Source organism: Leopardus geoffroyi, chromosome D1 (genome assembly GCF_018350155.1).
Source record: "Leopardus geoffroyi isolate Oge1 chromosome D1, O.geoffroyi_Oge1_pat1.0, whole genome shotgun sequence".
Taxonomy (NCBI): Eukaryota; Metazoa; Chordata; class Mammalia; order Carnivora; family Felidae; genus Leopardus; species Leopardus geoffroyi.
The window spans coordinates 75,679,113-75,705,603 of record NC_059329.1 but is presented as its reverse complement, the minus strand read 5'-3'; the positions used below and the strand labels follow the sequence as shown (position 1 = coordinate 75,705,603).

General features: G+C 47.3%; 1 protein-coding gene across 29 annotated transcripts in view; it reads right to left on the bottom strand.

Annotated features, from left to right (window-relative positions):
* NAV2 (neuron navigator 2) overlaps positions 1 to 26,491 on the bottom strand; it is a 740,939-nt gene that overhangs the window by 214,628 nt on the left and 499,820 nt on the right. For 19 of the 29 annotated variants that reach the window (XR_006714126.1, XM_045484757.1, XM_045484759.1 and 16 more), the window contains 4 exons: positions 23,553 to 23,625; positions 13,649 to 13,907; positions 8,901 to 8,969; positions 88 to 254 (listed from right to left, as the gene is read on the bottom strand). Coding sequence is in view for 28 of the 29 variants with exons in the window: in XM_045484757.1 (XP_045340713.1) it covers positions 88 to 254; positions 8,901 to 8,969; positions 13,649 to 13,907; positions 23,553 to 23,625 (568 nt within the window). In the remaining variant the exon portion in view is untranslated. The remainder of the gene's footprint in view (positions 1 to 87; positions 255 to 8,900; positions 8,970 to 13,648; positions 13,908 to 23,552; positions 23,626 to 26,491) is intronic. The other 10 variants (XM_045484748.1, XM_045484753.1, XM_045484755.1 and 7 more) reach the window with 1 other exon arrangement.

Sequence of the window (26,491 nt, the reverse complement as noted above, 5' to 3'; positions counted from 1 at the left end):
TTGTTCCCAACCCTAGCAAATTCACCCAAAGGAACCGGATCTGTATACAGGAAAATGCCAAAAAGGACCCTCAAGAAGTTGACTTACCTTTCTCGTGGCTGCTTGGCGGTGGTGGTGGAAGTGGGGAGGTGACCGGTTTGGACTTGTCATAGTTGTTAAAGCTCTGGCTGCGTCGGTTGTTGGCAGTGGCTGACCCTCCACGTGTTTTGGCTTCACTGCCTGCAGTGGATACCCTTGCAGTAGGACCTGGAAGCCTAAAATGCAAAAGCAACAGGAAAATGGATTGTCTCAGGAGAACAGCGGTGTCTCAGAAGAAGGAACTGCAACCATGCAGGAGGTAGAGGAAACCATTCAAGACATTGGGTCTGTGGAGATTTGCCAGTCAAAAAATTCAATGGAACTACCACAAACATCTAGGCTACCAATGACCCCAGCAAAGTCCAACAGCAAAACATGAGTTTTCCTTTGAGCAAAGAGAAATTCTGAAGGAAAAGTAAATGAATATGTTTGCTGATTAAAAAATATGAACTTTATCTTCCTTTTTCTCTTGAATGAGTAATTTATTTTTCAATAGGGCCAAACCATGTCAACTCTAATTCTATCAAGTGTGGAACATAAGAGGCTATTAAGACTTTAAACTTTTTTACCTTCTGTGCACATCTCTTCTAGTAGGTATTAATATGGCCATAACCCATATTAATCATAATGTCATAATCCAGGCTTGCAGTATCAAGAAAATGACGTAATTTATAATAGAGAACCGTTAGCACTCAGGACCCAATACAACTGCAACGAGAAAACTTACGGCCTGGATGAAAACATGTGTTCAGACATACATTCTCCCTCAACACCTGACAACATGTCCCTGTAGGTATTATTTAGAGGCTGAAGCCCAGCTTCTCTGCACAGCAGGCAGAAAAAAATCATACGTTCTTTCTGTAGAATAAGCAGGAATCTATTAACCTAAGGACAAACATACACCTTCTCTTAAGTAAAGTACCTCATTTAGAGTGGTTTGGGAAATAAAGTTAGTGGACATTTTTGTAATATGTCTACAGATCTTACGGCCTCCTCCCCAAAGAGTTAAGGGTAAGACTCCCTCAGAATTTTGGGTCAGAGAGTACTAAGCAGGCTGTTTCTAATCGTTAAAAACGGAAAGAGAAACAAATAATGAAATCTTTAGTTATATCTTTCAGCTAAAACCCACTTAGCTGTTTAAAAGCCACTGGAACCTCCACTGACTAGCAAAAGATCTAGTGAGAAGTCTGAATTTTCAACCCATAAAGCTTTCAACTTTCTCTCCCCATTGCAAATCTGTAAGCGCCAAAGAAGTCTGCAGTCTGGAAGCATTTTAGATATAAGCAGGCGATCACTTTAAACTTTTTTCTTGCTGGCTGAGCAAGAAAGATGGTTGTAGAATAAACAGAGAACATGAGCTGGTGAGAGAAGACTGTAAAACTTATACAGTTAGGAAGGTGGCCCAATTCCCTGACGGGGAGCTAGGAGGGAAGGCAGGGGCTGAGTTCTCTCCCCTAACAAGAGGGAGAGGGAAGTGCACTTTCCACTGCACTAGGACGATTTGCCCCTCTTACCCCATCTTGTTTTGGAGAAAAGATTCACCCCACATAGACAGTCAAAGAGTGGAGTATAAAGCCAGCATCTATATTTGGGTACCAGATGTGGCCAGCACAACTGAACAAGGAGGCCCAGCAAGGGGATTTTGGTACCTCTTGGTTCTGCCTTTAATATAAATGGCATCCCGAGAGCCCTCCAGGTCAGTGTTAGCTGAGTACTCAGAGCCAATGGCAGAGCTTCTGCAGATACAGACATGGGGTCCTCTGGGCTGGACTCCTTTAACCCAGCTATAGTCTGCAGGAACCTTAATGCCCACAGACAGGCCTGGGAAAGAATTATAGACTTCTTTCAAGATGATGTCACAGCAATAGTATTATGTGGTACAGGGTAACAGGCCACAGCATTCTACTTCAGTAGGGAATTTGCAAGAAGTAGGTAAGCAAAAAGCAACAAGAAGGGAAAACAGGCTTCCTTTTGGAGTTGCTGCAGAGCTCCCACTGCCCCAACTCAGGGCTCTCCAGGGCCTCTACGGAAATAAGATCGATCAAAGCATAGGATGGGATGGGTACAACCTTGAATTGGGTAGGCAATCTGGTCCTCTGTGAGGCAGCATGGAGTAATGGATAAAATAAGGACTTTTTCCACACATAGAACACTGGACCAGTCTTGTAATTTCTCCAAGATTCATGTTCCAGATCAGATAACTTTGGAATAATAATAAACTATCCAATGGGATAGTTGTTCGTTTGAACTGGAGCTTAATGTCGGGCCTGTTGTGAGTATTCAATTCCTGTTAGTTTCCCCTTCTCATCCTCTCTGTTGAGCATAAATTTATAAATGAGTTGGGCATTGTCATAAAGGAAACACGCTTTGGTACAAAAAAGAATCAGACAAAATAACGAAGGAAATTGATGGATCTAGATGAAAGTATCAGAAGAAAGCAGACAAAAATCAACATACACAAGACAGAGATCTACATTTTCTTTTTTTTTTTTTTTTTTTTAATTTTTTTTTTCAACGTTTATTTTATTTTTGGGACAGAGAGAGACAGAGCATGAACGGGGGAGGGGCAGAGAGAGAGGGAGACACAGAATCGGAAACAGGCTCCAGGCTCTGAGCCATCAGCCCAGAGCCCGACGCGGGGCTCGAACTCACGGACCGCGAGATCGTGACCTGGCTGAAGTCGGACGCTTAACCGACTGCGCCACCCAGGCGCCCCAGAGATCTACATTTTCAAAGAGGTAAGCCAGGCTTTGGCAGATGGTACTTATTTCCCTAAGAAACATTCCAGAAGAGGAACTGCTCTATGGAGGAACATTCCAGAAGAGGAAGATCTATGATTAAGACCTTCTACTTAGGGCATCTCCGAGCCATCTGTAGGCCCCATTCCCCACAGTGAAACATTCCTGGTCTTGGATCAATAAGCTAGTTCTGGTCTCTCCTGGGTCGTCATCATCAGATTCTCTTCACTGGGTCAGGACCTAGAGGTACACCTTGGATGAGAGTGGCATAGCCATCAAGCGGCTACAGGGTTGAACCAAGTTTTCTAGGATTTCAAGAAGGACTTCTTGAAGGCTTTGAGGGCAGCTGACAAGGAAAAGAATGGTTGGCACATACTTAGCAAGGGCCACCACAAAGTTCAAGCCAACTCATGTCATCTTCTACCCCCATCACTTTTACGCTGTAGTCAGCTCAGCAACCTGAACTTGACCAAATGGGAAGACGGGGTGGAGACCAAGTAATTTCTCCCAAGTTTCAGTGGGTATCTATAACAACATAATGCTTTACAATGTGAGTTGTGAATGGGCTTGAGTAGTTGCTTGCTCCAAAGGAAGCCCCCTCCATCCCTCTGAAATTTTCAACAAAGTCTGCCTGAGACACAAAGGCCATGAATGTGTGGTAGGTAGGAAGTAAGAAAAAAGGCTTCTTTGGATCCACCCGTGAGGGAACCAAAATATTCTTTGTGAGTCAATCTACCAAATTGATTCAGGCTGAATTATAAGTATAGGATTTCAAATGTTTCACTTCAAAGACAATGCTGACCTTGAGGACCTAAGGTACATGAGCAATCATTGGGGCATGACTTTCTGCAGGTTGAAGAAGAGTTTTCCACAGTGTGAATGTTTATGCCCCCCTTCACATTCAGATGTTGAAATCCTAATGTCTAGCGTAGTGGTGTTAGGACGTGGGGGACTTTGGGAGGTGATCAGGTCATTACACAGAGCCCCCATGAATGAAATTAATGACCTTATAAAAGACAGTCCAGAATGCTGGCTGGCCCCAGGTAGGGATGGAGTGAGAAGTCAGCAGTCTGCAACCTGGAAGTAAGCACTCACCAGAACCTGGCAAGGCTGGCATCCTGATCTTGGACTTCCAGCTTCCAGAAATGTGAGTGACAAATTTCTGTTGTGTATCAGCCACTGAGTCTGTGGTATTTCACTGTGGCAGCCCAAAGACAGGGTTCTAGTCTGATCTCATCTAGATCTTAAGGTAAGGCTGATTGATCCTAGAAAACATCTAAATTACCCATGTATTGATAAAAGAATATGCAAAGGTCGGAAGTAGTTCAAAGAAGGAAAACGATAACCTTGGAGGTTGGTGGGATGGTCAGGGAAGGTTCCAGATAGACGTGACCCCAGAGCAAGGTGGCATGTGGAATGGAAATGTGAGTGGAGAACAAGAAGGTACGGAGTCATGGAGAGAGGCAGAGGTCTCCGGCAGAGGGAAGCCTATAAAAAAAAGTGCAGAGGAAGGAGGGTCTGGTGTGTGCTGGGGAGTGGGGGGACAGACTGGGAGGAAAGGAGGCTGGAGAAGCAGGCAGGGCCAGAATAGAGAGGCCCTAATATGTTGCAGTATGAATCTGGACTTTTTCCTGCTCTCCAGCAAATGAGTCATAAATTAGGGAGGCTGGGAGCAGTATCTTCTAGTTCACGGTAACGCAGACCTCAGGCTCTCCAGCTCACGTTCTCCAGGTCATAACTGTTAACATCCTGATGCATCACAGGAACTTCTATCAAGTCCCAGCCTGGAAACAGCTGCTGTCTGTACTTTAGGATCCTTTGCAGAAGAGGTGGGTCTCGCTCATGTGGAACAGCCATGGGTAAAACAGACGCTGCCCAAGGTACCTGCCTCAGTGAAGAAAAGCAGGGAGAGGGGAGCACATCAGGTCAACCTGTATCATTTATGGTGCCAGAAGAGTTCCAAGGCTCCTGTGCAAGCACAACTCCACTTCTCAAGACCATTCCCTGTTCCAAACGTAGTTACAAAACGACAGAGGACACAGATGGGTTCTTTGAAACATACACATGTCGTATCAAAAGAATAAGTCTAAGGGAAGTGGCATAAAAAAGAGGCAGAAGAGAAATCCTGCTGCTATTGAAGCCGTGGTCAATTTCTCCAACATGTGCAGAGCCGAGCAGGCAGGGTGGTAAATTGTCATTCTCGGCACATGACCTCGGAGTACATCCCGGCTCCACGCGCTGTGTGTGCTGATGGGAGGAAAGCTGTTTTTCCCCTGCAAAACCACTTCAAAGGCCGGGAGAAGATGGCCCTCCCAGGGGGAATGGCAGCTTGTGTGCACATGCTTGGGACCTCAGGTGGCAGGCATTGTGATGGGAGATGCTTTCTGCCAGAGGAGGTTATTAAATGTTGAATCTCTCATCTCCATGGCCTCTGCTTTTCAAGCAGCTGGACAAAGAGGACAGAAGTATCAGTCCCACTGCTTCCTCTCCACGAGATGGTCATGTGATCCACTCTGTGGGGTTTTGCTGGAGACAGGTGGTCTGGTGGCCCTCCCTGGCCCAGATCAACCCCAAACACCAACCTCACTGTATCTGCTAGTTATAGTGTACAGACCAGATATCAAAGGACTGGAAATGACTTCATTTAACCCATGTATCATGAGTGAGGCAGCACTACCCCGTTTTGCTGGTAAGCAAACACAGGCTCCTGGAGAATAAAGAATTTGCCCAGGATACGTGGTAAATGATGAAGATGGGCTTTCACTAGGTTTGACTAGCTGCACTCCCAGCCACGTACCTCTCTACCTCCACAGATAAGACACACCTGCAAACCCAGGGCTCACCAGGGTTGCCAAAGGACGATAATTGTAGTCGAAGGCAGAAATTCATGAAAATCCTTCATCCCTGTATGGATTCCCTCTATAAGCATCCAGATTCAATGGAGAGGCTTCCTACCCTGTTCAATATCCCTGGTACTTATCCAAGGTGTTTGACTCTGGCAGGTGTTGCAAAGTTTGCACTTGAACTCTATTTCCAAAGCTCTGGGAGAGTTGTCTTGCTTAGCCAGCAGGGGTAAGGTGGTTTCTTCTGACAACTAATTTTACAGCTACGTTTGGTGATGCCCGGATTAGCTAAAACGCTTATCAGAATTGTGCTCAAGGCTGGGGATGGGAAATGGAGGGGGGTTAGGGAAGGCAAGGAGGAGTATTAGGCAAATAATGAAAGAACATCCTTTCACTGGCCTCATCAGAGACAAAGATGCATCCAAAAGAAACTCTAGGTGAGGGATGTGACCCTGAAAGAAAGCCAGACCTTGGCTTTCAGTCAACTTGGAAGCCCTGTGCCCAGCACATCCTGGGGTCAGGAGCAGACACGGCCTCTTCCTTCTGTTCTTCCGCTCTTCCCACTGCCTCCTTCCATCATCTGGGACTGATAACCACTCACACTCGGGATGGGCATGTGCTTCCAATTAAATATTTTCCCAGCCAGCTCCTGCTTATCTTCTAGAACTGAGTACATCGTGGGAACAAACACCAGACTTCAGGTTCCCTCCAAGCTCACTTAACTTCCTTTCCTTTTATCTGTGAAAGGATTTCAATTTGCAGTGGAACTGGAGAATGGGAAATGGAGAATCCCACACAGGTGCCCTCAGAAGACCCAAGTTTAAAAACTGAAAATCGCATTTCCCATAAACGCCTGACTTACAGAAGACAGAAACCTATCTCCTGACCAATGAATATCTGCCTAGAATCCCTCTCTATCCTCAAGCCAATGAACTTACCACTTGGACTCTGGCTACATCTCCCCTTCTTGCACTCCTGGCCCATCAATACAGCACACCCCGAACCCTCAACAGACTCACCTGTTTCTTGCTATGGCTGCATTTCCCAAACTGCAATTCCTCTGCTATTCCCAAATAAACTCGATTTGAGTTTGGTAATTTGAGCTCACCTCAGTTTACGTCTCTATTTAGGTTGACGCTCAAAAACTGGGAACCCAGTTTGCCAGTGCAGGGGGTGTCTGAGGGAGGCCTGGTGTGATTTTTCAGGGAAAGCCGGCACTCTCTAGCATGGAGTCATGAATTGCACATTGAAGTCCTCCAGCCCCACCCTGGCCAAATTCAGGTGTCCTCACCCTAATCCCCACGTGATGGTATCTGGAAATGGGGCTTATGGGAGGGACTCCATGCGGCTGAAGACCTCATGATGGGCTCAGTGCCTTGTAAGAAGAGAATGGAGAGGGCTTTCTTCCTCTCTCTCTGCTCTCCGTGTGAGGACACTGCAAGAACATGGCCATCTAGAAACCAGGAACAGGGCCCTCAATACAATCTGACTGTGCGGGCACCCTGATGTTGGACTTCCTAGCCTCCAGAACTATAAGGGAAACAGTTTAAGTCAGCCAGTTTATGGTGATTTGTTGTAGCAGCCCAAACTGACAAAGGCACATGATTATGAAAAGCACTGACGAACGTCGGTTCCCTCTTGTCTCCCAGAACCAAGTCTGTGTAACATATGGACTTGTTCTACAGAGAAGCAATGGCCCCGTGGCTTCTCCCCAACAGCCAGGCAGATCCTGAGTTGGGTCTCCCTATGTATAACTTTTTGGAAAAGAAAAAGTAAACTCTGGCTAGAAAAAGGCACTGAGAACTTGACCGAGTGGGGCAGCAAGCAGACATTCAGTATGTATTTGTTACACGAATACAGATAGAAATGTAGTGTGGCGTGGGGGCGCCTGGTGGCTCAGTCGGTTGAGCGTCCAACTTCGGCTCAGGTCACGATCTCGCGGTCTGTGGGTCCGAGCCCCGCGTCAGGCTCTGTGCCGACAGCTCGGAGCCTGGAGCCTGCTTCGGATTCTGTGTCTCCCTCTCTCCCTGTCCCTCCCCCACTTGCACTCTGTCTCTCTCAAATATAAACATTGAAAAAAAGTGTAGTGTGGATATCCCTTTAGCTTTAAATGAGAATTCAATGAAAATAATGAACCAGCATCAGGTTCTATTAGGATGCTACAAAGGGCAAAGTGAGGCAAAAGGCCAAGAGTAACAGCTGAAACGTAAGATTTTTTAAAAGCAGCCTTGACAACCCCATAAATACCAGAATTCAAGGGGGAGGAAGAGAGAAAGAGTGTAAACACAGTGGTTAAAGTGAGGGTTCTGGAGTTAGGTCAACTGGGCTCAAATCCTGGCTTTTCCACTTTCTGTATCATCTTGAGTAACTTAACTAACTTCCTAGACTTTAGTTTTCTTATCTGTAAAATGGGGATAATAACGGGTGGCCGCATGAAAACTAAAGTGAGGATTAAATAAGATAAGGCATTCAAACTGATGCATAACAAGCATTCAGTAAATGTCAGCTCTTGCTGCCTTTAAAAGAAGAGTAGATCCCCAAGATGTGACCGGCATTTTCCATACCCTGGAATCGGTCCTTACAGTAGGCAGTAAATGTCAAACTCTGTGTCAGGAGAATTAGTTAGTGAGCAAGACTAACTTTTATTTTTAGGTAACTGAGGCAATCTCTCCAAGGTACAAAGAGCATCCGGAAACGAAAAGGAGACACAGCCACCTTGCTGCTTTGTCTCCTCCGACCAATTGGATTCATGCTTTGGGTGCTTTAGAACTCAAGAGAAACCAAACCCGCATTAGTAATTTTAGCAATAACAGCAACGATAAAAAGCACAACACACATAAAGGAGGTGCAGATGACGTGGGATCAGGGCCAGGCCAGAGCAGGGAGCCAAACTCATCATAAAACCACCACAAAAACCACCTAGAAACTTACCTCTCCCTAAATCAGAAAGGATTTTGATACGAAGCAATGAAAGCCCAAATCAATGAAATGCATTGATTTGAAACATTTATATACACCTTAACGCCAGCCACACACACTCTGACACACACATTCCCCCTTTCAATGACCCCACAGGCACTCTCCAAACTCTCCCACATTGGGTCATTAGCCAAAGCATGTTTGGTTTTCTCAAACTGCAAACATGAAACGGGCAGAGGGACCAAAAGGAAACTTAGCCAGAACAAAGGGATCAATGAGATGGGTTGAAACCATGCTTTGCAGGACACAGAGAAAGTCTAACCTAGAGATCTTTTTCTGACCCAGAGTGAAGCGGATGATTTTGCTTTGAGAGGAGTCCTTGGATGATGCACTGCATGACAGGGAAGAAAAAAGTGGGAGAGATGAGTGAGGGGAGAGAAGATACGTTAGACACGCACATCACTAACGGGAGTCCGTGACAACGGGGACGCGCCTGGGTTGCCCTCTGCCCACTTTTCCCGTAATGGGCAGCCTTCCTTCTGAGTCTGGCTTTTCTGATTTGGTGACATTCCAATGTGAAGCAATTGCTATCAAGATTATCTAAGAACATTTGATTTTTTTTTTTTTTTCGTTTTTCTCAAGACCAAGTATCTTTTCTACTACCTGTGACATGAGGCCGCTTTCTTCCCGCAAAAAAAAAAAAAAAACACTGAAGCGCAGGATCTTGGACACGTAAACAAACTTGACAACTTTCCCAGAGCATCTAGATGCTTCTATCTCACATGCTTCTTTTACCAGGGTGCTTTTCGGAAAACGTGTCATAAAATGTTGACCCAAAACAACGGTACAGATGTGTACAAGTTTTGCTGGTTTTGGGAATATTTGCTCTCGGTGATATAGAAATGTTCATTTAAAGTCTTACGAGCTTGTTATATTCTAGATTTTGGACCATAAGTTGGTGTAATGGAGAATCTTGATTGGGCTTCATCAAAAGGTAAGCTCATTTACTGTCTTGTGAAAGGAGAAATATTTATCTTTCTTGTATCCACACACCGTATACCAGGTTCGTCCTGTACCAACCTGTGTTTCTCAACACACGTTCCCTGGAACCCTAATGCAGTGATCTGAGGCGGGAAAAACAACGTTGGTGTCACTAGACTCTGAAAGTAAAGGAAGAGACAGGAGACGGCAGGAAAAAAAAAAGAAAATCAACTGTTTGGATTTTTCCTAAACAGCTAAATATTGATAATATGTAAGGTAGACACAGAGGAAGAAGGAAGCGAGTCTTGGGAAGTATGCTCCTCTCCTGGACTCTGGGACTGGTGAGGAATTTCATGAGGTAGAACGTGGATCAAGTTCTCGGCCTCACGCAGATTAACGAGAAGAGAGGAGGTAAACGTGAACCTGCATTTGGCCATCATCGAGGAGTCGCTCTGATTCCCTCATGCCAGCATCTCGAATTTCCCTTGCCAGTTTCCGTGAGTCCTTTCTTAAACAAATTTCATGGAAAAGCTGCCAAGTTTTAATATTTGCTACCCCATGAGGTACAGTGTTTAGGCATATTTGTACCTGGCAGAGTTCTAACAAAGGACTAAAACAAACCTGGCGTTTGGGGCTTCCATCAACATTTGACACTGATGATCAAGGGCCCAAACCATTACCCTTGGGATGGTGATTATCAGAGACAGAATCTGGGATAGAAATACAGTGGAACTAAGCCAGTGATGCCATATTACCAGTCTTAAATCTACAGCCAGAGTGTAAGCAGGAGATGTTAGACCCCTAGAATTTGAGAATAAGATTGTCCTTTGGAAGTAAAATGATAAAGTATCAGTATATAATGGACGAAACCAGTTGTCTGCAGAAGTAACCCAGTCTGGGCCAGACAAAGGACCAGTGAGGACACCGAGCAACTCTGAAGCCCAGTCCGTGTCACCACAGTGCAGAGTCAGGGGGCCAGGATGGGAGGAATCACTCTGGAATAAGTGGATATAAAAACCTGCCTTAAGTAAGTTTGGCTGCTCTTTAGGTAAAGCATTTATGAGTAGTAGGATTTTTTTTTTTTTTTTTCAACTGGGAGATGGGCGTCCTGACTGGGACATCTGGTTCTTTTAAGAAAACAAACACTTACCATGGAAATGGGTGCCTCAGGCTAGCACAGCTTAGTGACACAACCCAGGGTTTCTCAACACATGCTCCTTGGAATCGTATATGCAGTGAGATGCTCTATGAAACAAGTTCCGTGGCTGAGCTGGAGGAACGCTTTCTCCAGCCTCTTCTGAAGAGTCACAGGGCACACGTGGTCCTCTCTCAGGCTCCCTCGTCTCAATAAATAGCGCCATTTACCGCTGCTCACGCCCGAAACCCAGCAGTATCTGTGATTCCTCTCCCTTACTCCAGACAGGCCATCTATTCGGTCCCCTTGGCTCAACCTCCTGAAGTGGCCCATCAACATGTCAGCTCCACCCCTTGGTTCAAGCCACTGTCATCCGGAGGACTACAAAAGCCTCTTAATAGTCTTACTCTCCAGAGAGGAGATAAGTTATTATTTTTTTTAACTGTCAGTTAAATCAAGTTTCTCTCTTGCTCAAGACTGCCCCCCGCCCCAACCCAGTGGCTTCCTGTTATCTATAAAATGAGATGCAGACTCTTTACCCAGTTTAGCTAGCGCTCTGGGACTTGGCCTCATGGCCAACAGCACTATGCAACTCCAGGGGCCATCGGTCACACTGTCTACCATGGAAACAAGAGGCTTTGCTTACAGGTACCTTATCATTTCCCACCTCGCCTCACCTACTAAACTCCAGCCACACCAGCCTTCTTTCTGGTCCTCCAACCTTCCAAGCACACTCTTACACCACAGGGCCTTTGCACCAGCTGCTTCCTCTGGCTGATCTATTCTACACCTAAATTTTACATGGTTTGCTCAGTGTCATTCCTATCTTCACTTTGGTATCATATCCCCAGAGAGAATTTCCTATCAGTCCAACCTATCAACCTAATCCTTCTGAATCCCATCATCTTATTGTAATACCACTATCTGATATTTCTCTTCCCTATTTGCCTTCTTCCTCCAGTAGAAGGCAGCGAGCAGGCACACTGGTAATCTCATTCATCCGTGAACCCCAAGTGCCTAAAACAGTGCCTGGCACACAGAAGGCATTCAGACACTAAAAATAAATAAACGAATGCATATAGCAGATGCAAGGATCTGAGTAGACCTGTCTGTATGAACAGTTCTAACAACCCAACCCAGATTATTTACCAACTTTTCCCCCTATGAAACCCCTTCCCTAGCAAGTTACCATCAAGGGAATAACCACTCTGTAGAACACAGTGTGGGAAATGATACCCTGATCATTCAATGATTACCCAGGGCCATCAGGGACCTCTGATCAGAGAGTGGCTCTCACTCCGGTGGTTCTTCAGGGGAGGGGTGCCAAGGCTTGCTGCCTGGCTGGCTGTTCTTCACCACTAGTCCAGGCATTTCTGCTAGTCTACAAATTTCCATAATGTAAATTGGATATAATTAGACAATTAATTAGGGGATCTGATGGACAGCACATCCATCATGTTGGTTTTAACACCATCATGAATGGGAAATAGCCCCTCTCACGGGGAGGAAGATGCTGCAACCATCTATAAGGCACCTGTCTTGTGTGAACCACTCTGTGCTTTGCCCAACTACAATGGGCTGCTAAGCCTAGTGATTATTAACGCTGGTGCTTTGGGGGCCTGGAAAGGAAAAGCCATTACTCTTTAGCACATAGTACATGAAATCAAGTAATCAATTTCATTAGTGACATCCAGGTTTGATAACAAAAGGTGTACACCTTTAAACGACAATTACTGTGGACTTTTCTCCACACAGTTTTGACTGGGAGTCAAAAACTTTCTAGTTCCTGAGGCAGCTGGTGGCTCAGCTGGTTAAGCGCTGGACTGTTGATTTCAGCTCAGGTCAAGATCTCACAGCCCCTGAGTTCAAGTCCCACATCGGGCTCTGAGCTTACAGTGTAGAACCTGCTTGGGATTCTCTCTCTCCCCCTCTCTCTGCCCCTCCCCTGCTTCCTCTCTCCCAAAAATAAATAAATAGGGGTGCCTGGGTGGCTCAGTCAGTGAAGCATCTGAGTCTTCAGCTCAGGTCATGATCTCACGGTTTGTGGGTTTGAGCCCCACATCGGCCTCTTCACTGATAGGGCAGAGCCTGCTTGGGATTCTCTCTCTCTGCCCCTCCCCTCCTCACACATGCAGGCTTTTTCTCCCTCTTCTCAAAATAAAGTTAAAAATAAATACACAAATATTAAAAAAAATCTTTCTAGTTCCTAATCCCCTCCTTCCCCCACGCCCCTGCCATTAAAACGCAGGTTTTACAAGGCGATCTTCTGCAGAGCTGTTCAGGAATACACCTATGCCCCCTGTAACACAGTGGACGTAAGTACCCTGATGCTCTGCTTACACGTCACCCTACAGCAAGTCCCGCTAGCAAGCATCGGTCCCCCTGGGAGCATCAACCAAACCTGAGCCCTAATCCTGTAACACTGAGGACCACCCCTGAGGCTGCTGCCAGCCCTTTAAGGTTAACAGAACCCAGCTGCGGGCCCCCTTGGGGAAGGCGGCTGCCCCCTTCCTTGCTAGGCACTGCCATCTTCCTTCTGTGTTCTTGCTATCTCTTCTCTGGTGAAGCAGAGGCGTCTGCTGCAGAACTCTAGCCTCCGCTAAGTAAAACGACTCACACATATGACATCGAATACCCAGCCTGTAGGCAAACACGCAAAGCAAGTCTGAAGTCTATTTTCGGGGCCGTTTCTTGCACAGGAGCATGTGCATAACAGGCCAGAGCAGCTAATTAGCTCTGGCCGCTGGCCATCGTGACCTATAAAAGCACACATCTCCGCCAGGCACAGGAGGCAGCCCGCCGCATCTATTTCAAGGTCATGCTAATCCCCCGCCACCAGTAGTTCTCAGCCCTGAAGAGACCCAAACGAAAAGGCATTCGCCTAGGCTAGCATTCGGCCAGTGTGGAGGATGACCCACGAAAACCAGAATTATCCGTTGGCGAGGAGCCCCCACCTGGACTGCATTTCAGCTTGTGCTTTTGACTGCTGATGTGGCGCTGGCTGGAGAGGCTGGCCCGGGGCTTGGGGAGTGGCCGGCACCTGTTGCTGAAGAGTGCCAGCCTGGCACTGGGAGGGGGCCCCGGCCGCCTGGGACGCGGCAGGCGGCAGTGGAGCAGGGAGGTGCTGCTTCTGGGGCTGCTGCTGCTGCTGTTTGTACCGGGACAGGCTGAAGAAGAGGCCTAGGATGGCCTTGAGGTTGCCATTCCTGATTTCTGCAAGACAATAAAGAAATTCTTTTAGAGAAGGAGTCCCATCCTGGGAGCCCTTTCTTGCTCACGAGCCTAGCTTCTCGAGGATAGGACCGAGTTCCTGCACACTTCATCGCCATCTCCGTCGATCAGAGTAGGGCCTCAGCCACAAAGAAATTAGCTCCCTCTCCCCCACTGGGATTAGAGCGGATACGCCAGGCAAGTTTCAGCTGGATGTCTGGCAAGTGCCAGGAGGAAATTCTCAGCAAGGACACAGCCAAAAAAAGTCCGAGTCCCGAGCAAGACTGTGCTTGTTCTCAGGCAAAGCAACCAATCCGGGACAGAGGTGCTCTCGGGCGCTGGGGGAGATTCACGGGTCTCCACTCGAGAGCTCAGCCAAGTCTGTGCTCTGTGCCGTCAGCCACGTGTGAGTGCCAAGCGGCTCCTGCCCCCCTCCACCATCCTCCCTCTGCTCTCCCTGACCGCCCTGCCCCCGGACACACGGCTCTGTGTCCCTCTTGTCCACTGAACCACTAACTTTAATTTCGCACGGATGGGGGATAGGACTTGCTTTCACAGAGAACGCACACAAAAAATAATGTATTAAAAAAAAATGAAAGCAGAGTGGGGGTGAGAACATTTTTATTCCAGACAGGATTTTTTAGATGTTAAAATGCATTTGCCTCAAGGCATGCATAAAAAGCTGCAGAGAGGAAATAAAATATTCACAGGCAGAAGCTATGGGTCGAGGGTGTTTCTCCTTGGGGAATCCCTCCTTTTATGTTCTCTTAACACCAGATCCAATGGCTGGGGTCTGAATTGATCCTGAGGGTGAGGTAATAGGGCCACCCAGCCTGAGGGACAGGAAGAAGGAATCTTAGGGGCTCCCTCTGCTTTGTGTCAACCTAAGGCTCAATTTCCTTCTCTTAACTGGTCAAGGGGGTGGAGGAAGAAGAATATCTCCTGTTTGGGGAATGCCCATGTCCAGGTTAGCCCCAGGCGAGGAAGAGACCGCTGATAAAGGAGCACAGGTTTCCTCCAGCAGCAGTTGCTGGGCAGAGGGTATGAATGGGGTCCTTTCAGAAACAAGCCCATTCCCTGCGTGCCTGCCACTGCCCTGGGCGTGATGATGAGGCCAGGCTGAATGACTGCCAGACTCTCAAGAAACAGAGATTGCAACTGATGATGCGAAGACGTGGGTTCCAGTCTGGACTCCAGTATGTACTAGCTGTGCAACTCTGGGAAGTCACTTCATCCCTGGGCCTCACTGGCCTTATGGACGCAGCTTGCCCCATCACACAAGGTTGCTCTCGAATCCAGTAAGAGCGTATCTGTGAAAGCAAGCCGCGAACAGTGAAGTCCTTCACTGGTCTTGGTTACGAATAACTGGAGCTCCCAGAATCCTACAGGAGACTGCCATACAGGTCCCAATCCATATGCCTTAGACATGGCTTTACTAAGGTCATCTTCTAACTTACCATGCAATCCATGATAGTTTTTGAGAGTGAAAGGGGGAAGCTTTTAATGGTGTCAGCACAGGTGCAAGCCAGGATTGATCTGGCCAAGGAGGAGGCTTATAAACTGTCACGTGCAATATGGGGAGAAAGCCCCATAGATCTGAGTGAGCTCCCCCCGCACCCCCCGTTTCTGAAAGTAGTTCAGCTTTAACCCTTCTGTGCTGTTCCCTTCCCCATCCTAAGGAAACCAAAAAAAGCAGCACACACACCCCTGTGGCTTGCTCGGTTTCTGCTTCTAACTGTTCCTACAAACACATCAGGGTCACAGAATGTGAGGTTTGGACGGGATGAATCAGTTGGCTCTGGAGGGTGAAGTGACACTCCCGTGGTCACCCAGCTGGGCACTGATGAGAGTTGGGAAATAATTTCCCCTCAAAATCAAATTCAAGGGAGGGGGAGGGTAGAGCTAATCATGGAGATTGGTGAAACCTATGTAAGCCTTGCTTTTAGTGCCTTTTATCATTGTCACGTTATTAGGTTTGTAATAACAAGGACTGCTACTAATTAGTACGTATCAGGTTAAGCTCTTTATGTACATGAGTTCACTCAATCCCTACAACCTGGGGAGTGAATATTATTGTTCCCCTTTATAAGAGAAACAGAGGCTCATAAAACCTTATGACCTCTCCAAGGGAATAAACGCTGGAGCTGGGATTTGCGATTTGAATCTAGTTTTTTCAGCACAAAGCCCAGTCTCCCAACACTGTGTAACTTGGCTTACTTGTATACCCATCATATGTGGTAAATTTAAAAGTGCACCGGCTAATGTTTTATTTATTAAGCTAGCTGGTGGGCATCTAAGTATTCTTTATTCTTCTGTAAGTGTTCTATTATGGAATGTGCCAAACATTCCACAATACTTTTTTTTTCTTTTGACCCATGGAAGAAAAAACAAAGGAGGGAGGGAGGAACTAAATATTCAGCACATCCCGGGGCTGATAGTTTGTCCCTTGCAAGAGGCAGGCATGTCCACATGAGCACCTCATAACAGACCAGCCCAACCCAGGGCAAATGGAGACAGCTCTGTCATATTCTCTACCTACTGTGGTTGCGAAGTCACTTCCTATTCATATCTCAGCATTTTTCCCTCAAACATTCTGTCAAAGAGCACAGTTCTCCTGCAAATATCCTTCTTAGGAGGGAGCATTTTTATTACAAAGATCACGGATTTCTTTCTAGAGCCAGGAAAACCTGGGTTGGAATGCCTACGGTTCATGTACAGACTGAGTTTTTCGGAAGACTTAAGCTCTCTGAGCCTCACTCTTTATCTTTAAAATGGGCATAGGCCCCACTGCACCTTTTACACAGGGTTGTTAGGAGACTTAAGTGAACATTAAATGGGGGAAATGAGTACAAAACACCCAGGACACTGCCCGACTCTACTTCTCCTTTTCCAAAAATATAGCCACTCTACCTCTAGTCTCCTCAGAACCCACCACCGGGCTCTGCCCCTAAAGGAAGCCTACGAAGCTGTCCATCCTCCCTGCTCCTCCACCCTTGATGCCGCAGTGACAGGCTTCAAGAAGGAAATTAATCGTGAATAATCTCCTATTAGAGAAAAGTCGATGGTGAGCTTCCGGTTCCTTAAACGGCCTTACTGAAGCGTAATTTGCATCCATAAAAGTGTAGAATGATTTTCAGTAAATTCTAATCTTACACTATTTACGTCACCCTGAAAAGAGTTCTCATGCTTATCTGCAATCAACTCCCAAACCCATTCCCAGGTGATGTTGAATCTGCTTTCTGTTTCTACAAGGTTGGGCTCTTTTAGACATTCCCTATAAATGCAACCATATAACATGTAGCCCTTTGCACGCAGCTTCTTTCAACTTCGTATGTTTTGAAGGTTGCTCCGTGTTAGAGCAGTTCTCACTGGCTTGTTTCTTTGCATTGCTGAGTAATACCCTATTGTATGGATGTACCACGCCGTGTTTATCCGTTCACCAGTTGGTGGACGTCTGGACTGTAATTTTCTTTTCAGAGCACAAAAACTAGAGAGTGGTAAATGCGCTGTTTGGGGTTGGAAGCCACACAGTTTATGCCATGGGTGGTCTATAACAGACAGTATCCAAAATAGCTAGAATTGTATCCTTTCCACATTTCCAAGTGGCATGTGTCTGTGTTCTAGGAGGCCTCCTAAGTAAGCCGGCTGCACTGGCAGTCTAAAAAAAACTCCATCAGCCCACAAAAATGTTTCCCTCCTGACATTTCCCAAGGTTTGGAAAAAGAGTATCATTTTGTGTCTGATCAACTATCCTTACTCTCTTGATTTCTAGAGAAAGAAAGAAAAGAAGAAAAAGAAAACCGTAGACCTAGCTAGAATTGACACTAGCTAGCTGGTATCTAAACCAGCACGAGAACCCTGACTGCATTTCTCTGCTTGTGGCCACGCCCATGTCTAATGAATAAACTGCACAGACCATTTTTCCATTTCCATTAGGATTCAGTATCGCCTTGACTCTTAATTCCCTTGGGCACTGGCTGATTTCTTTGCTCCCCCTGGCTGGTACGAATCTGCACGGATGTGGTAGGAGATGTTGGGCAGGAAAGGGTAGGAAGAAGAGAGTTCTCTGCTTGCAACATTATTTAAGAGAAATCTCAGGCCTGGTTTACAAAGGCACAAACACTGGAATACTCTAATACAAAGAAATCTGCTTTGGAAAAAGAGACTGATTGGGAGCCAAAGGGAGGGCTACCTTGGACCAGACTGCAGAGTCAGAATTCCTAACCAGTTCCCTTAAACCACAGGGCTGTTAAGGCTCACCCAGCTCATTCGGGACGTGGATCCTGCGGCCATCTGCATAACCGACATTCACCACATAACTTCCCACCCGATTCCTGCAGCCCTCCTGTGTACTGCTCACCAAGCCAGTCACAGGTTTCCTGACCGGGGAAGTGGGACGAGGGGGTGAGTGACACAATCGGTCCCACTCACTGCCAAACAGGTGATGTGGGTAGGAGGAAACGGAAACAATCAACCTGCTGCTTTTCTCCTAACGGTCCAGAAAGACCTTCTGCTCTCTGGCTCAGAATAAAAGGGGGACAAGCTCAGCATCTAGGTTTCTGGCCAAACCGGGTCTGAGCTCATCAAGTCAGCAAGCAATTTCACTCCAAAAGCATACACTCCTCCCTGGAGGCGCCTGGAAGGATCTTCCTGCCTCTGTCTCTCTATTCCACAAGGTTGATAAAGAGCTAGTCTTTGCTCCTGTCATATCACTCATGCTTCGTCTTCTGTCTCGATTTCCCTCTACCTGCCTTTCCTGTCTGGTGAATGCCTATTTATCCTGTAAAGCCCAGGGGTTAATGCCACTGCCTTGTAAAGCCCCCTGACCGCCTCAGAGAGCTAATCACTGCCCTTCTTTGGGCACTACTGTGCACGTACTGCTCAGCTCTTGAACGTGCCATTAGCACAACTCTCCTACTAATTGAAATTAAAGTTCATTCTGTATGACTGACCCTATGCCTGGCATACAGGATGTGCCCAGCAAACGTTTGCTGAGCTAAATAGGATATGCCTCATCCCCAGACCTTCTCCGTGATAGGAGGATGGGCTCCGGGCCAGGTGTTGTCAAAACTCCTAAGGATAAAGGCCATCCTTCCTCACAGGATGGGTTTACAGACAGTCATGACAGGTGGAGTGTGTGCTGGGGAGGGGTTCAAGGGATCTTGAACATCACCCAGCTTAGGGTGAGGCCCAAGCTCACAGGATTCCAACAGGTTTCCAAGAGCAAACAGATGGGCCCAACCTTCTGGAACACAGAGGGGGTAGGAGGGCCTAGTCCAGGGGAAGTGCTCCAAACCAGCAGTGTCTCCATGGGGATCTACTCTGGAACCAAGCTCTCTGTGGTCCTCTAACAGGCAGGCTGGGGCAGGGCATGGTCTGCTGCGATGTTTCAAGGACAGGTACCTAAACCCTCCCAGGGTTCCAAACCCTGCTTTAGTCACTGGAAAAGGGCAGAGAAGTACCTATGGGGCTTTCCAACCGCTGATGGTTCTCATCAGAGGAGGAGCCTCGGGGCACTCAATAGTCTTCAAAAGAAAACAGAAAGCATTACAACTGCATTATTTCTTTACACAGTATAATGCTTTTCTAGTTAATTATGCAGGTGGTTAGAAGTGTGGGCAGTGGGGAGTAGCAGAAAATACCAGGTCTCTGAAACTGACGTGAGTAGCTTAGTCACTCCTAAGTGGGCCTCCCTTTTCCCACGTGGAACTTCAATCTCTCTGGGCCTTAGTTTCCTCATCCGTAGACGATGGGGATAGTACGATTATTGATTTCAAAAAGTTGCTGAGGGAATTAAAAAAAGATACACAACACGTACACAGCACTTAGCTCAGTGACTGATACGTGGTGGGTTCTCCACAAATGGCTTCTATTCCTATAATTTAACAGTATGTCGAGTGAGGTTTCCTGTAACCCTCAAATTGTAAATAAGGCCCATTTGAGGATAAAAGTCTCTAAGTTCCCTTGCTTTATAAGTTTAAGGAGCTGACAAAAGTTGGGGCCAGTTACCTTCCCACAAGACTGCATGAGTCCAGAATCAGTCTTACTACCAAACACCATGATCATCGCCCAACCCCAAGAGTCAGTGTAAGAAGATCTCGAGGACTCCTGCCATGTTTCCGTGCTGCCACATGGCATGCATTAATGTCCTGGCAGATGTTCTCAAGAACGTTAACAATGCTGAAGAGAGAGGCAAATGCCAGGTTCCTATTGCGCCACGCTCCAAAGTCATCGTCCAGCTGACAAACACGGTTGATGATGAAGCACGGTTGCGTTGGCCAATTTCAAATCGTTGATGATCACAGAGCCGGAGAAATGGCTGTGAACCTCACACGCAGGTTAAACAAGAGTGGAGTGATCGGCCCCAAATTGGATGTGCAACTTAAAGATCTAGAAAAATGGCAGAATAATCTGCTTCTGTCCCACCAGTTTGGTTTCATGATACTGACCATCTCACTGGTCATCATGGACCAGGAAGAAGCAAGATGAAAATACAGGAGGGAAAATCCTGGGATTCTTTTTCTAAGGATGTAATATATATGTGCAAATAAAATGCCTCGATGGACAAACAAAAACAAAAAAACAACAAAAACAGAAACCCCAAGATCCAGATGAGAAAGTATCACAGAGTGGGGGAGGGTTGTAATGTCTGATGATCGCAGAGACCGGTCATTTCCTCCCCTCATCGAAGAACAAGAAGGTGGGGTCCCTGTGCTCCTTGAAGACAAAGGAGGCACCAAGAAAATCGCTCCAAGTCGGGTGCTGCATTCCAGTCCCCAATTGGACATCTACTCAGCACAGCCTTGGCAGACCTGCCTCTTGGCCACTAAGTTGGGGATGAAAGGGTTGGGAGAGAAAGTGTGTGGTGGGGGCTTCCAGGTGACAGAAAGACGGTTCCACCTACTGCAAGTGGAAGACGGTGTCCACACCTTCCTGCCGGTTCTACAGTGCAGAATACAGAGATGATGAGACTGAGGTCTACGGTCTCACTGAGACCACCTTAGGTGGGGACAATGAAGGCCTGAATCAGGGGGATGGAACATAAATGCTACCCATTGAGAGTGAGCCAGAATTGCCGGGCAAATCTCAAGAAAGGCTCCTAATGTCCTGGGAGCAGCAGGGGATCAAGTCCATGGTTAGTGGGGCATGCAGAGATTCCCGCGTGGGGACAGCGGCGATTATGGCCACCCAAGAAAATGGCAGCAACTTCAGCAGAATTCTGCCTGCTCTCTCTGTCCCATCCTGGAGGCTCAGGCGAAGGAAGGAGGGGAGGCAAAGAAGTCATTAGGCCCTCATCACTCTTCAATCTTCTAAACCCACTTGCCCTGGGGCACAGGGGTGAAAAAAGAGCTTTGAGTCTGAAATTAAAGTTTAGAAACAAACAAAAGAGTCATAAGCACTGACATAAAACTGTTCTAATAACTAACCATGACTGACAAGTTATGTATTCTGGCCAAGACATCAGCAAGTGAGTCTCGACAGCAGGAAAGATGGGGGGTTCGACATCACACAGCCGGGGGCGGTTACTGAAACACCATGAACCCACTTCACAGGTATGCCCCAATGACTGATACCTCAGCACATGGGTTACACTGTGCTCTTCTAGGCTCAGAGACCCCCAAGGGTCACAACCTAACGTGGACAAGGCAGGGGCAGAGTATCTGTATGATACTCAGCCTCTGTGGGCTGCACATTATCTTCTGACGTTCCAGCCAACAAAGTTCTAAATCTTTTCTTATTTCTTTCACCTGTACACAACATGCCTGGACTTTACCCATCTGCTGTCTCAAAGGACACCATGAATAGGAGTTCTGAAATCACACAGACCTGGGCTCACACCCTGTCTTCCGCTCACTAGCTACAGGCCTTGAGGTTGTCACCTGCAACCTCTTTAAGCCAAGGTTTCCCCAAGGTTTCCCAGTTCAGTTGTGAATGCTGGAGCTGCTGCATCGAAAAGCCTTGGGAGCACAGGGGGTACCTGTTTACTCAGCAAGTATGTGAAATAGATGATCTATGCCTGAAGGTATAAAGAGGATGGTGCAGAGGGACAAACAAGGCAGCAGGACAAGGCAGAGATAGATGGCCGGCTGTCACCTCCAGGCCACAGGAGACAGAGTCCACCCCTCCCCCACTGCCTCAAGCCCTTTCTGCCGAGCAGGACTCTGAAACTCCCTGCTGATGCTCTGCCGGTGGGCAGAGGCCCGGGGTCCAACTCCTTCCACAAACTATGAAGAGTGTGTCCCAGACACCCACCAGCTAGCACAAGAACTCTGAACCAGAAGGAAGTGATATTCCTTGGAAAGGCAATTTGCATCTCTGTACTTACCCATGGAAACACCACACCAACACCAACACCCCCACGCCCCGGCAACTTGTGTCGCAAAGCCCAGACTCATTCAGCCCGGAGCTCCTCCCCACAGAGGAGAGCTTATTCCCCAGGGAGAAGGAACCCTCCAACCACCCCACCCCTGCCAGAGCTGGGATTGGGGCTGACCACCCAGCAGCAGCAATGGAGACCTCTGGAAGGAGTGTGTCCAGCCCTGACCTGGGGCAGGCCCAGCATAGGAGAGGTCGCGTTCAGAAACGACGAGCCCACGAGGCTCCAAGAGTAGCCACCCGGCCCCAATACCGGAAGAGACTACAGTTCCAACAGCCGGGAAAACCAAGCTTGCACCGCAGGGCAAAGACAAGGAACGGGCCCCAAACAGATCACACTGGCAAACTTACCTGCTCCACTGGGCTGCTTCCTTCCTCACTGCCCGCCCCCCTCCCCACCCTGACCACCGGAGTCGATGCTACCAGGCATCTTTTCAAACAGCAACCTTGCTAGGGAAAAGGTGGTGTCATCTGAAGCCCAAACTGCTTTACCTGTTCTGGGAAAACTGGAGGCAGGTGCAGCCTAAGGAGTTTGGGAGGATGCCGGGGCCTGTGGCAGCTTCTGAGCTGGCAGCTGCTTGTATTTACAAACAGGAGAGAGCAAAAGATTCCAGGGCGAGATGTTGCCTGAGGCGGCTGAGAATTCGGACCAGCCATCTCCAGACCGATACCTAATTGAATAGCAAACCACCAGCACAAGCTAATGTGCTAATTAGCCACCCAATTGGAGTTAATTAAAAACTAATCGGGATGTCAAAACGTAGCATCTCATTAACGCATCACGTGTTTGGGGTTTGGTTTTCTTTGAGCTAGGAAAAGTGCTGCTGCTGCTTCTAATAAAAGTCAGAGATAAGGATTGGGCGTTTTTCCCTGGGAACTGTACAACTTAAATATGTGCTGTGGCTAAGTGTTCTCTCTCCCACAGATAAGGCCTGGCTTGATAATTAACTGAATTGCTAGCCGGGTGAATCGGATCAGTATTGTTTGATTAAGCCCTTCTCCAGACAAGCAGCTCCACCGCTGGTGCCCGCTCGGTGTGGCAGACACGGCCAGCATGGTGGGCTCTATGTTCCTGGAGTGATTCGGGATGTGTCAAAAAGCTGGCATCCTCCGGTCTAGACAAGCATTGAGCTGCCTTAAAACCAATAGGAAAACAAAAGCAGAAGAGCCCACAAGCACCCCTGGGCTGAGCTGTATTCAAGGCATCAGTAAGTAACAGGTGGGCGCTTCTAACGATGAGAAGGCAGCTTTAGAACCAGCGCTCTGACTCACCTTCTGCAGACAGCCCCTGGATGTTTATTCCCTTAGCTGCCAGGAAATTCAAGCAGGCATCTATGTTTTCAATCTAGGGGGAAAAAAAAAAAAACGACATACACTCAATCAACGTTCAGCCTTCTCCAGAGCCATCTTTTATCAGGAACAAAGGGCTATGTCAGAGAGAGGGTTCATGGTGCATTTGCAAAGATTCACAACAAGCAAAAACGACTCGGAAACGGCAGATGAATGGACGGACGGAGGGACGGGTGCGGGTCAGGACTCTGTCTGTACTTGCACAGGAAAAAGTTACCTAATATCCCAACCACACAGCTCCAGAAGTCGAGGCCCTGGCTTGCTCAGGGCTGCCAAAAATAACCAGGGTGGAATGAGTCCCTATGTTCACCACTGTCACTACAGCTACCCTGAAAATTTGAGCAGCTGCCAGAAAAACGGAGTGGGGACGAAGGGGGATACCGGACCCACCCGTCCACCAGCAGCTGGGAGGAATTTCCAGCATGGAGGCGGCACACCATCAAATGGGAAAACAGTGAACGGGAGTTTCGGCAGGGCCCTGGGCCGCGTTTACTCACAAAACTCTCAGGACGGCAGGCACTGCAGATGATGAGGGAGGGCTGTGACAGAACGAGCCCCTCTGTCCTTTGTGTTTTCTGTGACAAGAAGGAACCCACCTGCCACAGTCTGGGAGGCCTCCCAGGCCTGGCAGGGCTGATGCCACGGCCAAGGGCAAGCTAACATCCAGCCCTCGGGAAAGAACAATTAGGTCATTCCCAAAGGTCTGATTTGACTTCAGTTGTCAGGGCTAATGATTTTTTAGACTACAGGAAAATGTTCAGGCTCGATTAACGTCAATGGTGACCATAAATAAAAGAAACTGCTTTCGGCTTGGCACAAGGATCTTTGAACTAACTGCAGTTTGCAATCCACAATGGAGAGAGCCTCCTCACCACAGCCCCCCCCCCGCCCCCCGACTTCCTGGGCTCTATCAGCATTCTTATGAACTCAAATAGGTGTTTAACCCATAAAGTGGATCTCAAATAAATGACCATCTTTCACAGTGTACCTGTGACCACTCCCCCCACCCCCAAGTGGTATTCCGAAGGCTATTTCACCAGGCACAGAGCTAAGCGTCTACGGTGTAAGAGATCTCACGAGTAGAGTAGGGCTCCAAGGCAGTCTTCCCGAAATGCATGTCTGGCATCTTCCTTCTCTGCTCCTCGTCTGCAGACCTTCCGAGCACTCCATTAAGCTATGGGCCACCTGAATAAAACTGCCCTGGTTTTACAGACTCCAGTACACCCGGAGCCTGAGATTGCTCTATCCTTTTTTTTTTTTTTTTTTTTTTTTAAGTTTATTTATTTTGAGAGCAAGTGAAGCAGGGGAGGGGCAGAGAGAGAGAAGGAGAAAGAAAATCCCAAGCCGGCTTCATACTGTCAGCACAGAGCTCCATGCAGGGCTCAATCTCACGAACCAGGAGGAGATCATGGCCTGAGCCAAAATCAAGAATTGGATGGTTAACAGACTGAGCCACCCACACACCCTTAACCTTGCAGCTTTTAGCACAGGTTCCCAACTCCCTCCCAGCCTCCAGCTCTCCCTCAAAGATCCTCATCTGGGAGGTGTTTTATCTCCAGGCAAAGGGGCAAAATGCAATTTCCTGCAAACTAAGTCAACGCTGATGCTACGAGCAAGGCCTGCTGCCACTGCAGAAAGCCATTTCTTATCAAGGCGAGTGCAAAGGGGGGTTGCTTTGAACTCTTCCTTCCTTCCACATCAGAGTGACGGCAGTGACAACCAGGTGCTACCATCTTAGAGGGAAGTGGAAGGGGAAAGAAGGAAGAGAATGGCCAGGAGGGCCCCGTGGAAGGTGTTCTGAAGGCATCCGCTTACATTTGTAACTAATGAAAATTCTCTCTCTAAATGCTCTTTCCCCATTACAAAACCCTGCTTTCGCTAAAAATAACCATCGGTCCTTAATTCCTCAAGTGTACACAAAGGTAATCTACCAAAACCACACAAGAGGATTCATTGCCCCCACAAAGAGGCACGGATATTTAAATCATGATAGAACTATAAAACTCTTCTACCCCTTTTTTCTTTGAATAATTCTACCCTACTTTCTTCAGATCTTGCACATGGTGGACTAGTGAGGTTTGGCAATTAGGTCCCCACAAAAAACGAGAAAGAGAGAAAGCTGACCACTGCTGAATCTGTTCACGTAAAACCAAAAATAGTACCCTTGGTATTTATCCTGGCAAGCACAGGTGCGCAGGCATGGGCAGGTTAAGGTTTTCAAGAACAGTGCAGCACAGTGACACTGATTAAAAAGAAAAAAAAAAAAAAGACACCCACCAACATATTCAAGAAAAGCACCACTCTCCTAGAACACTGTAATTCTATAGAAATTCCCTTCCAAAGGGCATAAAGCACATTTACTTGGCACATTCACGGAGTAATTCAACACATTTATCACTTAAAGTACATGGTCATTTCTTCCTGCAAGGCTAACACTTGGTTCATTTCGATTTGGCCATCTACTGGGCTTTCTTTTAATTTAAGTTCTAGTAAAGGAATGAAGAAGTTTAAATAGGTTACCTAGACTACTTTTTCCTCTTGTTGCTTTTGAAAATCCCTATCATGCTTTCAAAGATGTCATAATTTAGATCAGTTCTCTACAGGGCAGGGAGAGTGGGAGAGAAGGGGCCATAGTTTCGCCATTCCCAGGGGGCATCTGCCTACATTCTGTTATCACGATGTGGGGGTGCCACTGGTATCTAGCGGGTTGAGGCCAAGGAGGTTACTAAACATCCTACAATGCACAGGACTGTCCCCCCATCACAGGAAATCCTACCCAAAATGTCAACAGTGCTAGGGATGAGAAATCTGCATTATAGGATTTTCGTCATTCAATCAATATAATTAATTGTGTAGATGTC